Raw genomic sequence first — 16181 nt, 5'->3', positions numbered from 1 at the left:
CACAGCTGTAATTCTGCTTTTGGTGCTCAGGACCAGTTCATTTGATGAGTGACAAAGCTATGTAATATGAGAACACAAAATGTATATTCATTGGGTGCAATGCACTCCAGGAGATCAGACTACTTTTCCTATATTTTAAAATGTGCAGCTAAACTGTTATGTTGAAGTCTTAATTAAAATATCAGAATTATATACTGTGATTTTCTGTTGTCTTAGGAGTAGTTTATGGAAAGCATAAAATACATAATAATAGTATTTTCCTTGTGAATATGCAACCAATCTCTGACTGTCAGGAAGAAAATGGGATTTGATTTTTGTTTTTTCTCATTGTGTGTGGATAGGTGATTCATTTCTCACATGGTTGTTCTTTAGCAAGTGACTAGCATTTCCCTATTTTTAGAGTATCTGACACTGCTACTTTCTTCAGTTCTGGATTTTGTACATGGGCTGTTTGGTGGAGTAGTTTGTGCTGGACTTCAGGAGGGGATTTGGTTGGCAGTGCTTGAGAGTCCTGTACTTTCAAAAAAATGTTTACTGTTACTGGTTTTTCTGCAAAGGTTTTATTTATGTTGCCTGTAGAGTAAGTGGAAAAATAAGTGAGACCAGAAGCACACAAAGGAGAGCAGGTACTTGAGGACTCATGTTGCCCTCTAGGGTGAATGGTCTTTGGGTCGAAAGTGAGAAGTAGCTCTGATTTCTGTGCCTGTGTGGATTGACATAAATGTCAATCAATACTTGGGAATGACTTTGTGGCTCGAGTTGGATTTTATTTTACAAATCAGAAGGGTATTTCAGGAGTTACTTCTGAAAAAGGGGTCCATTGATTGTCTTTAGCCTCATTCTTTTTTTTTTTCGTATTAGTCATGCTGCTCTTAATAAATAAAACATGTGGTGATCTCCTTGGGGGTGGCAGAGCAGTAAGAGACTTTACAAGCAGTTACCAGTTGGTTGCACTGGCTGCACTTGGTGTGTGGGAGTAACTTTGCTTATTGTATCTTAAGACACTTTCTGTATAATGGTGAATGTAAAAGCAAAGTTGAGTGTATGAATGCAAACCCATTATTATTTTTTATTTTGTGATTATAATAGCTGTTATCTGACATCTTTGAACCTGACTTCTAGGCCTTCAGTGCAGAGCTGGCATGATGTAGTAGTCTGGTGGTGTGTCTGTGTGAGAATGGACACAGTATTGACCATGTATGTAGCCAAGTGTGTCTGTTTGCATGTAGATGCTTGAATTATTTTGCTAAAAGTATGACTGTGCTAAAACTGCATGGTTGTTTTTGCAGGACTAGTGTTTCTTAATAGTCATAGCATATAAACTCTTGTCATACACGGTGATGTCTGTTCAGCATCCCAGTAGCAGTTCCTGCGAAATTTGTTGCCTGGGTTAATGCCACTCATTTGTAATTTAGAACTTCAGAGAAGTAGGAGAGAGGCCCTCAATTGTTTGTCCAAGGGGTGCATCTGGTTTTGAGTGAGGTTGTGCTGGGTTATTTTAGTTCCTTGCCTTTGGTTTTGGTAACAGCTTCAGAAGCCCAAAACTATTTTGGGCAAACATTTTCAATAATGGTGATCAGGATCAGCAATTATTCCCTGGTTATTTCAGCCCAAAATTGAACTTTACATTGTATGTTTCATTGTTACAAAAAACCTCTCAAAGTGTTGTTAAATGTTACTAGAATGATTAAATTTATAGTAATTTGTAGAAATAGCTCCTGTCCTGGTTCAATTCTTTATTGCTAGGTAGTGTGATAGGGTGTTGACTTTTTAATGAGAGGATTAAGCTGTCCTGATGAATAGAAAAATTGTCATGCTGTATAGAGACTATTCTGAAATCTGTAGACTAAATATCTTAGTGTTGATTTTGTCTGCTGTGGCAATACATTAGAGGTGATTTATGTTTTTCCTGTAAGGTGATCAATATAGCTGAATCTTTGCCTTCTTTTCCCTAGAAACCTGCTCTGCTTCTGCATAAGATGCTATTAAATTCCCTATTCCCTTTTTAATAGTTTGCCTTCCCTGCTCCCCGCTGTCATCAGCCCCAGGAGGTCACCAAGCAGAGCCCTGAGTTGCTGAGTGGTCCGTGATGGGGACCTGCCTGACCATCTGCTTCATCAGTTCTGGAGGCAATTTGGGAGCTGCGGGGGGGGAGGAAGGGGGGGGGCGTTGAGAATTAGATTGTTGATAGCGTTCCTACAAAGACTGCTGTTAACAGCCTGCTAGTCTCTGCTTCTCTACTGCAGAAGACAGAATGATATTTGTGTTTCCATATCATGTTGTAAAATGCATGAGATTTTGCTCTTCCTCATTGGAAATGAGAATAGGAAAATGAGAGCATCCTGAACCAGAAGCTATTAGAAGAGCATGAAAACCTGCAGTGATTTCTGCTTTATTTTGTCTTAGCTATGGATTAGAAGGACTGATTTTTGCAATGGGCTTTTTCCATAATGGCATTCTTGTATTGTTTGGTCAGAGCTTGCACAGGAGGAAAACAGGCTGCTGAATTTAGCTACTGATCTCTATTAGCCGTGGCCTAAGGCTATGCTGAGATTTATATCCCATTTATATTGTTGCAGCTCAAAAGAAGAATTTTCAGAGGATGACAAATGTATTCTGAGTAGGTATGTTGTTTCATTTTCATATGAAACCCATTTTTTTTGTTTCTGCTTCCATTGGTCAGAAATGAGGTTAATAGGAAGAGAATATAGTACAGTGCTGCAGTGTCCCTGTTAGGGTAGAACAATAGCATCAGAAACAGTTCTTTAAAAATTAGCTACTTTTATTAAATAAAGCTGCATTGTGCTGGTGTGCAGAGTGCAGTCTTTTTTTTCTTAACATATACTGCAGTCAGTGCTTCCCTAACGAGGTGGCACTATTGTTGAGTTAGAAGGATAGAATCATCATATTGCTTTAGGGGACAGCAGGATTTAAAAGGAGATGCCTTACAGCCCTGTTTTACAGATTGGAAGCATCGGTTTAGGGGCATTGGCAGAATCATTTCCTTGTTCTTAGCAGCAGCCACTGCTGTGTCAGTAGTGTGTGGAATGGAAGTCCTAGTTGGTAGTCTGTTATGGAAACGCTGTTTACTGTTATTGTAGTACCGTGGTGACAACATGCCATTGAAATGGAAAACGAGCTCTCCTGCTATCTGGAAATTCCCAGTTCCTGTGCTTAAAACATCCAGGTCATCGCCACTTTCTCCAGCATACATGTAAGTGAGAGAAATGAGGATAATAAGGTGGGAATGTTTTTTGTGAGACTACCCTGTGGCAAAATACCCTGTTACATATTAAATGACATTGGCACTCAGAATTTTATCTTGTTTGCTATGTAGACGCGTCCGTCCCCCCCCCCATTTTTATTATGGATGTTGTGTCAAGTCTTCTCTTTTTGTTGAAACATAGAGAAATTGTGCAGATTAAGCCATATTCATAATGATATTGTGTATGTTCATTTGAGAAGTTTGTGGTGGTGTTAATTTGTAGAGCTGATCTTGAATTGACAAGTTAAGCTTTGAGGCTGGCAGGCTTTCTTTATAGTGTGTATGTGAACATTTCCTCCTCCTGACTATTTCATTTGGAAATTGAGCTTGAAATCACCTGCTGTATTGTACTGCATTTCTGTTCGTGTGAGTTCTTGTAGAGATGAAATCATACTGCTTTGGTCTTGTTTTATTCTTTGAAGTCTTAGCCTTAATACAAATTGAATGTCTTCATAAAAAGTTACACAAAAATCTTAAAACATAAATTTGAATCATTCATATCTGAATACTTACGTAGTTATACAGGTTGTCAGTGTAAAGTAGCTTCACGATATGCCTTTGTCTTGCCAAATCCTGATGCAGCTTTTGTTCACCTATTGTTGCTGTGAGTTTTGTGTTAGCATATACAGGTGGCTTTTTTTTCCTTCTCTGAAATAAAACTACTAAGCACAGGGTACTGAATTCCTTCTGCCTTTATTTAAGGAAGCTCTTTCAAAAGGAGGAAGAGTTGCTTTAAAATGCACAGGTAGCAGTGTAGGTGACTTTTCTATCTGGAAATTGCTGTAAAGGCTAATACTTTTCGATAGTATTCCAGCCTAATACCTACAATATTAGTAGTTTTAAGCTTGCATTGTCTGCTTGCAGATAGGCTTTTGTTTCAGCTACAGTAGGTACATGCTGTAAGAGAGAGGTGCACAGGTCCTCTAAATGTCTTTTTCTTTGTTGTTGCTGAGCATGGCATTGTTACTGGTGGGGCTGAAAGAATCCAGTGCCATGTGCATGGTCACTATTGTTCTCAGGGAGAAAGGCTGAGGGAACAAACCTGGTTGCAAAAAACCTGTACTGGGCACCTCACATTTAAGATTAACTAATCTTATGACAAGATGTGGGTGTGCTTCAGTCTTTTTACCGGAAGCTTCAAATATACTTAAGGCTACCAAAAGAGAAGGTATTTCCACCTGAGTTGTTAAAAAATATGACTTAAATATAAGGAAAGTGTCATTATGATAAGAGTTGTGAGACATTTGAACCTATTTCAGGGAAACAGTGTCGTCATTGTTTTATCTTATGCTGTTGTTTTTAAACTGTAGTACTGTTAAATACAAGAAAAATCAGAACTAGCCCGGTCTGATGTCTCTGCTGCCGAAATGGAGCATTTCTTTTGTGTGTTGCCTTTAAAGTGCCAATCTTAGCCCTGAGAATGCTCCAGCCTTTGTGATGGGGATTGTGTGGCTGATTATGTCAGTGTGTTGAAAGTATGAACAGGTTTATTGATCATGCTTAAACTATATGATGCTGAGCTTATCTGGAGTATGAGAAATATGTGCTCAGCAGCCTTCATCTTCTCTTGATAATGAGTCAGTGTATCTCAATGTTTATGAAGACATTTCTTCACTGGTACACAGACCTGACATTAGGAGGACTCGTATATCTCACGTTAAAATTATTCATATATATTATTATAAAGAATGAGAAACATTACAAAATGGCACCTACTTGATTAGGCAATATAAATCAACTAATTAAAAAATCCCTTGTAATTTAGGTTGACCAGTAAAATAGGTTATGGGATTAATTACCTTCATTGCAGAGATAACAGTAAATTTGCTACTGTTTTATATAATCTGATGTTTTTCATATTCATATTTATAAATTTTCTGTCATAAGTAGTACTCTGCACACTAGCAAAGGGCTTATGTTTTGAGTAAAGGATTGAGGAATAAGTGGTATGTGACATGGAACACATATTGATGTAAAATAAATGGCCATAAAACTCTAGAATTCACAGATGAGCACTTCAATACTAGGTATTTTGGATCTAGGGTATGCAAAGGTATGATTGAGCTTTTAATCCCTTTAGTACTTGACATCTCCATCTTACAAAATAGGGGGTTTAGTGTAGTTTGGAATGCAAAGTAGAGAGGTCTTAAAAGTGCTTGGGTTTTTTTCTTGTATTTAAAATGAAATTCCAGTTTTTCAGATTTCTCTAGTAAAGTTGACCTTAGCTTTAAAAGCTTCACCCTGCTTATGATTTACAGGCAACTTACCTAGAGAGTAACCTGATGATCAGGTCACATATATTTTATTAGTTTTTTTTGGTCTGTGTACCCAATAGCTGAACTGTGCCTTAGTTTCCCTGTCTCAAAATGCTGAGACTGGTGGTTGTGAGCAGGTTTGGCTTCTTGGATGAAGCACCTGTGTACTAAGTGCTGCTGCAAAATGTTCACTGTCCTGCAGCTGTGCAGCTGAGGTGGCTTAGCTCAGTCTCTGCTTGGAAAGTTTGTGGTAGTTAGTGATCTGGAAAAATGAGTGTGAGGAGCTCGTCTTGGAGAGTTCTGTGCTGGGGGGAACTTGTGGAAGGGTAGTACCTGAAATAAAGGACCTGCACAAGCTGAGGTGTGATGAATTTGTAGGTGAGGATGTGGTTCTGTTACTGGGAAGTCTGTTTGGTTTGCAGGGTCTGGTACCCCTTTCCTGGCAATGGGAAGGAGCAGCAGGGACTTGTTGCCTCTTGGCTGGTGGCTTTGTATACCACCAGTTATTTAGTAGGGATATTTTCAGGACATCCTGACTGCAAGAGGGAACTCTTCGCATTATTCAGAGGGTGAAGGGTTCCGCTGATGGGGAATGCACACATTCCCTGTCTTCTGATGAAACTGATCCAGCGTAGCTTGAACTTTCCCCCAAGCTGGAGAGATCCAGTGACATTGCATAGGGGAAATTAGGCACTATTAGAATTGGAACACTGGCATGTACCAATATGTGTAGGTGTAGTGTGGCTGGCCTAGTGCATGAGTTAGGAATGTGCAGCTGTGGGTACATGCATACACCTTTGTCAGGCTGCATTTTCTTTCATGGCAGCTACATTGCTGGGATTTAGAATATAGATGACTTTTGCCAAACATTGGGAAAGCTGTTACAGCAAGTTTATGCACCACTAGTCAAATCATATTCATATTTGTGGTTGCGTTGACTATGTGGAGAGAGACCTAGGTGACTTCATGTATCATGTGGACAGTGTCAGCAAGCGAGTAAGAGGAAAGGACAAAGTGAGTAACACAGAAAGTGAGTAACACTTGAAAAAGTGGTGTTCCATGGCATCATAGCTGTTATTTAACATGATTGCCAAACGTTAAAAACAAAAAAGCAACAGGGACTGACATAAGCAGAGGTTAAGAATTAAAGCACTACTATAGTGAGGGTGAGGAACAGTTCTGAATTGTATTTAACAGTTTTGAGGCGTAAAGGAACATGAGTCCCAATTATTGTTCATGGGGCACAGCATCTCGTACATTAAGAACTAAGAGAATTCTTTCTTATTCACACCAGTAATGTCGTATTTTTTTAAAAAAAATTGTGCACATCTTCCATTAATACAAATGGAAACAATGTTTGTGGAAACTCAGGAGATTAAAGTGCTATGATGAGCATCTACAAAAAATTCAATAATGCAAGAATACTATTTGCAAAAACACTTTACAGAGGATTGTTCTATTAATGTTGTGTCATGCAAGAATATTCTTAGCTGCTTTTTAAAAAGTTAAATGTTGAATTAAGTGGTTTTATTCACCTGCATGCCAATTTTAAAGGTAAGTAAAATAAAAGAAATCTTAATTCAGTATAATCAATTTGTAATCTTAGTGCCTTCTATCCTTTTACATGGAATAGTGAGTTGATATTAAATGGCAGCTATCCTTTGCATGTGTTTTCATAAATAACTGACAAATGTTAGGAGAAATAAACAGATGTGGTATTCCAAATATATTGCTATCAAAGGGTTTGCAACACAGTGTGTCTATCCTGAGTCACGTGGTTGTGAAATTTTTCTGATAGGAAATGCTTTGCTCTAATGGAAATCAGGTACTGTGCAGGAAAGTAGAATAAATTCTCAATACTCTGGAGTAAGCAGCATTAGTTTTAGCTGCTTATATGGTTATACAGGTTAATGCTTTTGTGTCTTCTTCCAACTATCTGATTTGCTCTACAATTGAATTTATGCTATACAGTGATATATACTTAAATGGGAAAAGGTGTGTGTGTGTAATTCATCAGACTACCTGTATTAGTTCTCTTTGGTGAGACTACCCTGTGCATGTCTGCTGTCTTCAATGGTCATTTTTGGTAAATGAGCCCTTTTGTTGGGCTCCTGAGCATTTGGCAGACTACACAATATTCACACTCACCTGTCTTGGGCAAGATTTCCATTTTATGACATTGCTTCCTAGATATGTCAAATTTCAACATGTTGAAAGTCCATGTGCAGCTCACCTCAAATATTTTTTAAACTGATCTGACAGTACATGCAAACAGATTAATTGAATGAGTGGGGAGTAAAGGGGGCTTCTATCTTACTAGTAGGAGACTGCTTTCAATCCCAGAAATTTTGTGTATGGAGTTGTCTTGGTTTTGAAAGACAGGTGTCTGCTAAGGAAGGCAGAAGCCTCCCTTGAAGTGGCAGATATAACCCCTTTCCCTCCGAGTTATTATAATTTTGAAATCAAGGGCCTTTAGGCAAAGATGTGGGAAAATAGGAATAACAGTTCTTTACTATTATATATCTATATGTGTATAACCAGTCAAACAAACAACAATAACTATGGCAGTAACAGCAAACAATCCCAAACCCAGTCCCAGCCTTCTCGGCTGTCCGGCCCTTTCCCCTCGGGTGCAGTTCCGCTCGCAGCCGGCAGGGGCGCTGGCGGCTCCCAGTGAGCAGGGCAGGTGCGATGGTTCCCCCGCGGCTGCAGGGGGCGCTCCGGAGCGAGCTCGGGGAGCACGCGGCACTGGTGCCCTGGGATCCCGGGAAGGGATGGAACAAAGGTTTCACAAACCCCAGACAGCTGGTCCTGGTGTCCGGCTGGACCTTCGGGAACAGCAGGCTGGAACGGCAGGCTGGAGCAGCAGGCTGGAGCGGCAGGGATGGGCACAAATCCCAGAGGATAGACGAGATGTATCCAAACGGGGAACCCCCCGGGGGTCTAGGCAGGCAGGGCGAGCACGGCTACAATGCAGCGAAGGCTCGAAGCAACAGCGGTGCAGGGCGGCCACAGCCCGGCCTCCAGCAGGGCAGGGAGGGCGGCTTTGGGATCCCGGTGTTGTTTCCAGCAGAAAGAAAAGTAGCCGAAGCAAGCAGACTCCTCTCTCTCTCTCTGACGCAGAGAGCAAACTGCCCCCACACCCAGGTGAAACAAGAGTAGCCAGGCACACCCCACTCTCAGTGGGTAGCTCTTTGTTTTCTTAAGTATCCAACTATCAGCGATTTGTTCCCTTAGCAACATGTATGGGGGTGGGGGGGGGGTGGGGTGATGGAATTCCTTTAACAGAAAAAAAAAGCTAGGACTAAACTAAAACCCCAACAGGAGTTCTCCTTTGTGCCTGTTGATCTTTCTTCTGCTCTTTATGTAATAGTTATTTCAAGAGATTATTCTAAGTTTGAAATGTGAAATTCCATTGCTGTAGTAAACTGATAAAAATGAGAAAAAAACTCCAACTTGTTTGTCTCCCGGGGCTCATGTTTTTTCTGGGGAGATCTTATAGGGGATGATGTAGCTAACAGATCCCCCAAAATGACACACTTCTCCTTATACAGTGTGATGTTGCAATATTGGCATTGTGTTGTGACATGGTAAAGCATCTTTATTGAATTATCTAGAATTGTTACTCAGCCTGTTCTGCCAGCATGTCAGTTCTGCCAGTTTGTTATTTTTGCCATTATTTCTTTGTTACTGTGAAAAAAACTTGTTGTCCAGTCACATTCTACTCACTGACTTTTGTAGTATTTTCTGTTAACATTTGGGTGGGGCTACTTATGGATTTTCAAAAAGTGCTTGGTGAATATTTGGGTTTTAAAATAATAGTTGCTTGTTCTAAATGGTAATAATGGGAATTTTAGTGTAATAATGTGTAGCTATCACATTAAAGTGGAAGTGCACATTATATTATTGCTGTAATATTTTGTCCAGCAGTGACAAAGATTGTAACAACATTTAAATTGCAAAAATGTGTTTTTTCATGGCATGAACAAGTCACATGCCCTTATCTGGCATGCATAGATCTAAATGCTTTATCATAAAGGGAAGAATATTTTACAGTTGAAAGTAATTAATGCCCCTCTACACCCTCTCCTGCAGACTGCAATAAAGGAATGCTAAAACATCTGTGAGAAGTAGCAGAGCAAGAGAAATGGTAGAGAAGAACACAAACCCTAATGTCAGAATCTTACTGACTTTTAAGGTATTAGAATTATTCTGACCAGTATACAGGGAAAAACCCTCCAACACTCTTGGAGGGAGTAGTTCGTAGTTTAGTTACAGGAATACAGTGGGATGTATACTCTATGACCAAATATTGAATGTGCAGGTGCCTCTTTAGACTTAGATTTGTCTCTAAGGAGCCATTCTGTTAACTTACTGATTTATGTGTGTGAAAACTAAGGACACATAAGGTACAACTGTAATCTGCTGGTGCATGCAGAATGGTTTTTGTAAGTGTTTTGTAATACTCAGGAAGTATTAAGCTGCCTAGTCAAAATTCTTAACTTTTGAGCACTTAAGACCAAATATAAAGGGCAGAAAATAGGTGCAGTGTTAGTCCAGCCTAAACTATGAAACCTCTGGCTATTGTATTTTATCTTTTTCAACATTAAGGGAATAAAATAGTTCTCCTTATGTAGAAAAGCTACAAAATGTGTATTTCCTTTGCTTTTTCTGTTTCTAACAGTCGGAATCAATAGACAAATGCCAACTTTAGCAAAAAGTCATTAGAGAGCTGTTTCTAATTTAGCATCATTAAACAATGTGAGCCCACAAATTTAAGCTGCTGTTGGTTCAATGAATGCAAACCCTTTGTCAAACAGATAAATGTGGATGTGATACTAAGGCTCCCAGAGAGATTGAATGCTGTAAGGAACAATAGCTTTATAGCACTGACTGAGCCAAATACTGCTTTATTTCTGTGGAAAACAAGTTTGAATTAACCAGTGGGCTGTAGTTATGCTGCAAACAGCTTGAGACCTGTGATTGTTTAGTTGTTTAAGAAGGAATTTTGAAGAGAATATTTTCTGTTTGCATATTCTTGAGAAATCATACCAAAGCAGTTGATGATGTTGCTCAGTCCTCCTCTTCTGGCTTTGTGGCAACTGATCTTGTGCTGGCTTTGGTAACAGTGTGGCATTACTAGAAAGTGATTCAAAAAGGTTTAAGTGATGTTGGGAGTATCTTTGTTTCTGTGTTCTCCTACTTTCCATTGAGATCCACTGGTGCTGGGAACAGTAACAATGTATTCAATCATCTGAGTGTTTATAGTAGCTCTCATAATTTCTGTGGATGTGGGCTTGTGTGCTTGGGCACGAACTTTTTCTCAGTATGGTGATTGTATGTTGAAGTCCAAAGAGACTTGACTGTATTAAAAAAAAAAAAAGGCACAAAAAGGAAAGGTTAAGGCTTGACATTTAAGTACTAGTCTCCAAAACTTTGCTTCTAGAAATAGCTTCAGTCAGTTACCTGGAGCCTGACTGTGGTTGAGCATGGGTCAGTGTCCCTGTCCTTCAGGTGAAGTTGTGTTTGTTGTTCACTTTGTGGCCTTGCTGCCTTTGGTGATGGTGCTGGCAGAGTTGCTCAGGCTATATTGCTTCTGTACTGACTTTCCCTTCACCTTTTTCATCTGGTCACTGCAATGCATCTCATGCTGTAACTGTGTCAGAACAGCAGGTAAAGCTGGTGCACTGCCTGCCTGTCTCTGGTCATCAGTGTGTGCCTAGAAATGACGTTTGTCCTTCTCTGCTGATTTTGGGGGGTTTGCAAGTCCTGTATCCTCATCTCCTGTTTCCGTTAGCCAGAGCCTTGTAAAAGTAAAAACTCACTTCTCACTGCTTTGGTCTATTGTATAGAGCCTGTTTTTATTTTCTCCTTTTACAGAACACCCTCAGTTTGGAGGAAAGGTGGAAAATGTGGGATCTCTTTGCTTTTGAATTTAAGTAACAGTAAGATCTATTTTGTGCCTTTCTCCTGGAGCGGAGATTTAGAAGAGCTCAGTATGAAGTTACTGAGCAAATGTTTTTAAAAGTTCTGCTGTTACTGCTGCCCTTCTAATGTATGAAAAAGATCAGGACTAAAAAATGAAATATCAAAATATAAACATCAGAGCATTGCCCAAAATGAGCAGTATTCGGCACTAGCTGCCACAGCTGTTTTAGGAGATTGTATTCACAGTAGTTACAATGCAGTGATAATTTACTTGAGGCAGAAGGTTTGTAAACTTCTGGTTGTGGTGGCCCCTTTCAAGTGAACAGAATTAAATAGCATTTTAAAGAAATTCAGTAGCCTGACAAATACAAAGTGTTTTTAGTTTCAGCAGAAGCCTCAAGTTCATCTAATAAAAATATGGTCTTTAAACTGTCCAGTAAAAACAGTGACATCTGAAGCTGATAGCGTAGGACAACTGGTCATAGTGATAAAGGAAAAAAAGGCATGATTCCCACTCCTAATGCAGTGTGTGTCACAGAGATGATCCCCGCAAAGCAATTTAGGTCTTGCCTTCCAGTGTTGTTCTTGTGTTCATCCTACATTTGGCTCTTATGCAGCAGTGGTGTCAGTACCTGTGTGCCCCAAAGCAAGAACTGAAGTTTGAACCTACCCGTTGGTCTGTGAAGAGGAGTTAACTTGCTTTGTCAACCTACTGGAACAAAAATGACTTTTCTCTTTCTTTTCTCTGCTAGCTGGAATCGTAGATCTATTTTAAAATATGAATTTGTGTTTCCTATAGAAGCTTTTTTGCAATAAAAAATCATTAGCCAAAGATAAAACTGGTTAGTTTTACTGGGTTGCCGATACCATAAAAGAATTAAATTAGAAATTCTTGATAAAAAATAGTAATAAAAGGAAGAGATGCTATTTTAGGCAAGGACAAGTATAAAAGTAACTTCTTCACCTGAGTAAAGGATTTCCTGAAATTGTATGAGTAGAAGATATGGAATGGATATGTGAAATACCATGATTGCATAATTTTTTCATCTACTTTATATTAATATTTGGATTTCTTAAAAAAATATTATGAGATTTTCTATAATACAATGCTGCCACATCAGTTCTGCTTACTGAGCTCCAAGGTGGCCAGGTACTTTGTTGGGAAATTCCTGAATTCATTACTCATGAAGTTGGAACATCTGTTCATAGTGGGAAGACAGCAATATAGTCAATATTTTTTTTTTTTTTTGAGACTGAGCTTACTAAAATAATTTTTGACAGATTAAGCATATAAAGTAAAAAATTGTTCTATTTTTAATAGTAAATGAGAGTTTTGTTGTATTTAGTGGCCTTTTAATTAATAGGTTCATTAGTGAATTGCATCCATAGGTGCATGCACAGGATAGCCCTGTACATGCCCTGTACAAAAAAACAGGGGTTTTTTTGATAGGTAGTAAAATCATAAAGATTTGGCTTGCAGTAAGAATAATCTGACATTGAAATCTCTGTCCTTATTACCTGATAAATACCAGTGTCCTGGCACATGCCAGGGGTGATTGCATCAGAAGCCATTTTACCAGTGACCAGAACACCTGTGGTCATGGTTCATTGAAAAGTAATTTGACATAGAAAATAAGGTTATAGTCCTTTCAAAAATGAGGTATTGAGCTTCACCAAATTAAGAACTTACTCTCTGGCCAGTATGGCTTTGGCAAAGCTTTTACTGAGTTATGTAAAGACTGGGTTTTAAATAAATTGGAGAACATGCACTCTAAAATATCTGTAGCTGTAGGCTGATGTCCTTACTTTGTTTTCAAAGAGTCCCTACAATAGTCTGAGAAACATGAATGGATTACTGATGGAAATGGACAAATCCTTAATAATACTCTTAGTTGCCTTGTTTCTGTTGCATCAGAATGAACTCAACTACTTCTGAAAAAAACATCATAACAGAATATTGGTTTATTTCATTTGTGCCACTAAACTCTAAAAAATGGCAACTCCATAATTAGAATATTTTAGTTGAGAATAAAATTTGTCACAGTTTTCACAGATCTTTGCTTATCATGGGTCGCCTGGATGCCTCTGAACCTTTTTAACAGGTTAACAATTGCTAAGTGGTTTAGAAAGCAATTTGCCTCTGTGAATCATGTAATTCCAGCCAGTTAAATCTGTCAATATTTGCTGGAAAGTTAAAGCATATTAATATCCATGTAATGCACACTCCGTTTTCATCACTACAAAAATACCGGTTGGAAGTACTTGGAGGATTAACTTGGAGTCATGAGAAGAGCATGTTTGGTTACAGCCTCTAGGAAAAAACTATGCTGTTGGAACTTGAAAGAACCAACATGCGGTTAGAAAGAAATTTCTGATTGAACCTACTTTGTGATAGCAACTAATTAACCTCTGGCACCTTTTTCTGAACTACAGGCCACTGCTTCCCAGAGGTTGCAGAAAGTCAGGCAGCTCCTCTGCCTTCCTCTTGCAGTGTTAATATTCATTTCACATTCAACTCCCAACATTCCCTTGTTCTTACTACTGTGATGTTCAATCCTCTCCAGACCAAGTGTGTGTTGAAGGTGGTTTTAACATCCACATTTAGAGCAGCTTGTTGTGAATTCTCATTACATGTTACTGTAGTTTTAACTTCTTTTAATTTTTGTTTCCTAACTTTCTTTAAAGTCTGGTTAAAAATGGTACTGCTGCACTTCTTGTTTAATGATTTCTGTTTATCAGAACAATAGAATTAATTAGAAAGTGAATTAACTTTCTCCTTTGATAGTATGCTTAATTGTGATACAGTGTACTTAAAGTAGAAAAATCAATATGTTTACATTCATTACTATTGAGTTAATTATAGTGCTTAGTAGATCTATGTTAATGAATGTAAATAATGCCTTTGGTAAGTGTCCAAACAAGACAGATCTACTGACTGTGGTTTTGTTGGGAATTCAGTTGGACATTCAGTGTGCATTTCCCATCTGTTCCGGGTGTGAATGGCAGAGTTATTTCTGAAGCTTAATTTTACAGCCCCAGCAACAGAAGCTACATTCTGAATACTTTAAAATTTTGTTGCAGGGTATATGATGCAATGCTTGGGTTTTGCTCTGTGTGTATTGCTGTTAACACAGAGCTTAAGCACTGTTGCAGTTTCGCTTTGTCTTATAAAGACAGGTTTTTGTTGTGTGAAGATAAATCCTGAAGTGCTACAAAGCCAGTGACAAAGGCATAATTTGTGTTCACTCTAGGAATGCTCTTTCCCTCTTGGTGAATGTCACAGGGCTGGAATTCAGGGGATCAGTGCCTTATTGCCAGGTCTTATTGCTAACTTGCTTTGGAACTTCTGCCAAACCCAGCTCCTGAATGTCACCTTCTGCAGAAGGGAGAGGGTGCTCAGCCCTCCAGAACTGTTAAGATGTAGATTAGAAAGGCGCTGTTTAACAAGAACAAAACAAACAAAAATCCCCAAGTCCCCACAAACAAACAAAAAAAGCCCACATCACTCTTTTTTTTTTGTCATGGTTTTTTAGATATAAGACAAATTGTCATGGTTTTTTAGATATAAGACAAAACCCATATAGGATTAATATAATCTGCTTGTCTTTATTCACATGGAATCATACACAACCAAGTTAATGTTTAAGACTAGAATTGTAACAGTTACATTCTGGTGAATTTTTATAGTGTGGAATTTGCAGTTTTTAATGCCGTAGTCACATGTGCAGGTTTCTGTCCATGCATAAGAGCAAATGTGGAAGAGAAATAGTGAAAATCTTTTCTGCAGAAGAGCTTCAGGTGGTGAGCTTCTGAGTTTGTGTGTGATATAGAGAACTACTCATTATATATTGAAAATCAGGTAGAGGAAATAACTGCTTATAACCACACTAGGCATGTTGAATGTGTATTTTTAGGTATTGCCAAGTATTTTAAAATTTATTATATCCTTTCTGTTGACTGAGCAGTTTTAACAAAGTATTGTGTTCTATACAGGACAACCTGTAGAGGACACAGAAGTTGTGTGTAATGTTCAGAAAAATGCTTCCATTATCCCAGCTGTTCTTGGAATAAATGAATCATAGTCAAGGTCTTTGCCATCATTTGTAAAATTTATGAATTACGCTGTCTGTCAGGAAATCAAGTAGCAATGTGGCAAAAAGCCCACCCCAAACAGCCAAGAAGGTTGGTTTACTTGTCTATTTCTTTTCGTAATGATTTTAAACGATGTGTTCACTTTCTGTTTTCTTCTGAGTTCAGAGAAAGTAGTTTAAATACTCCTTCGTGTAACATCTATCTGATCTGACATTTTGGGAAGATGCTTTGAGAGCAGAGAGTCAGATTCATGCTTGTTGAATCTGTTGTTCTTCCCACCCATGCTTGCAAGTCTCCCCACATTATTTCATATTTCTTAGAAAGACATGTACAAATTAAGAGACTGGATGTCCTTTGAATTTATGTAAGACTCTTGCCTCCATGCGATTGTATGAAAACTAAAACAAACAAAACGCACCAAACCCAAAACATCCTAGAACAGAGTGAACAAAAATATTTTGGTCGTGAGCTAGCAACTTGCTTTGCTGCTCTGTTGCATAGTTGTATTTGTTGGATGCAGAGATAGTCTGGAGAGCCCTTTTCTGAGGTATACCCTGTAAACTTTGTTTAAATGACTCTGGATTTGTTTTATAAAATAGAGATAACTGTGTTTCAAAAATAGCACAAATCTTGCATGCTGC

General features: G+C 38.6%; 1 protein-coding gene across 11 annotated transcripts in view; it reads left to right on the top strand.

The window, feature by feature from the left end:
- Nucleotides 1-16181, top strand: part of KLHL13 (kelch like family member 13) — an 83038-nt gene that overhangs the window by 44361 nt on the left and 22496 nt on the right. Inside the window, exon 4 of one of the 11 annotated variants that reach the window (XM_069015230.1) lies at nucleotides 15442-15630. The exons of the other annotated variants lie outside the window; for them this stretch is intronic. Within the exon in view, the coding sequence (XP_068871331.1) occupies nucleotides 15596-15630 (35 nt within the window). The 5' untranslated portion in view covers nucleotides 15442-15595. The remainder of the gene's footprint in view (nucleotides 1-15441; nucleotides 15631-16181) is intronic. 11 annotated transcript variants of the gene reach the window in all.

Source organism: Aphelocoma coerulescens, chromosome 4A (assembly GCF_041296385.1).
Source record: "Aphelocoma coerulescens isolate FSJ_1873_10779 chromosome 4A, UR_Acoe_1.0, whole genome shotgun sequence".
Lineage (NCBI taxonomy): Eukaryota > Metazoa > Chordata > Aves > Passeriformes > Corvidae > Aphelocoma > Aphelocoma coerulescens.
This window is presented reverse-complemented; position numbering and strand designations above follow the sequence as displayed.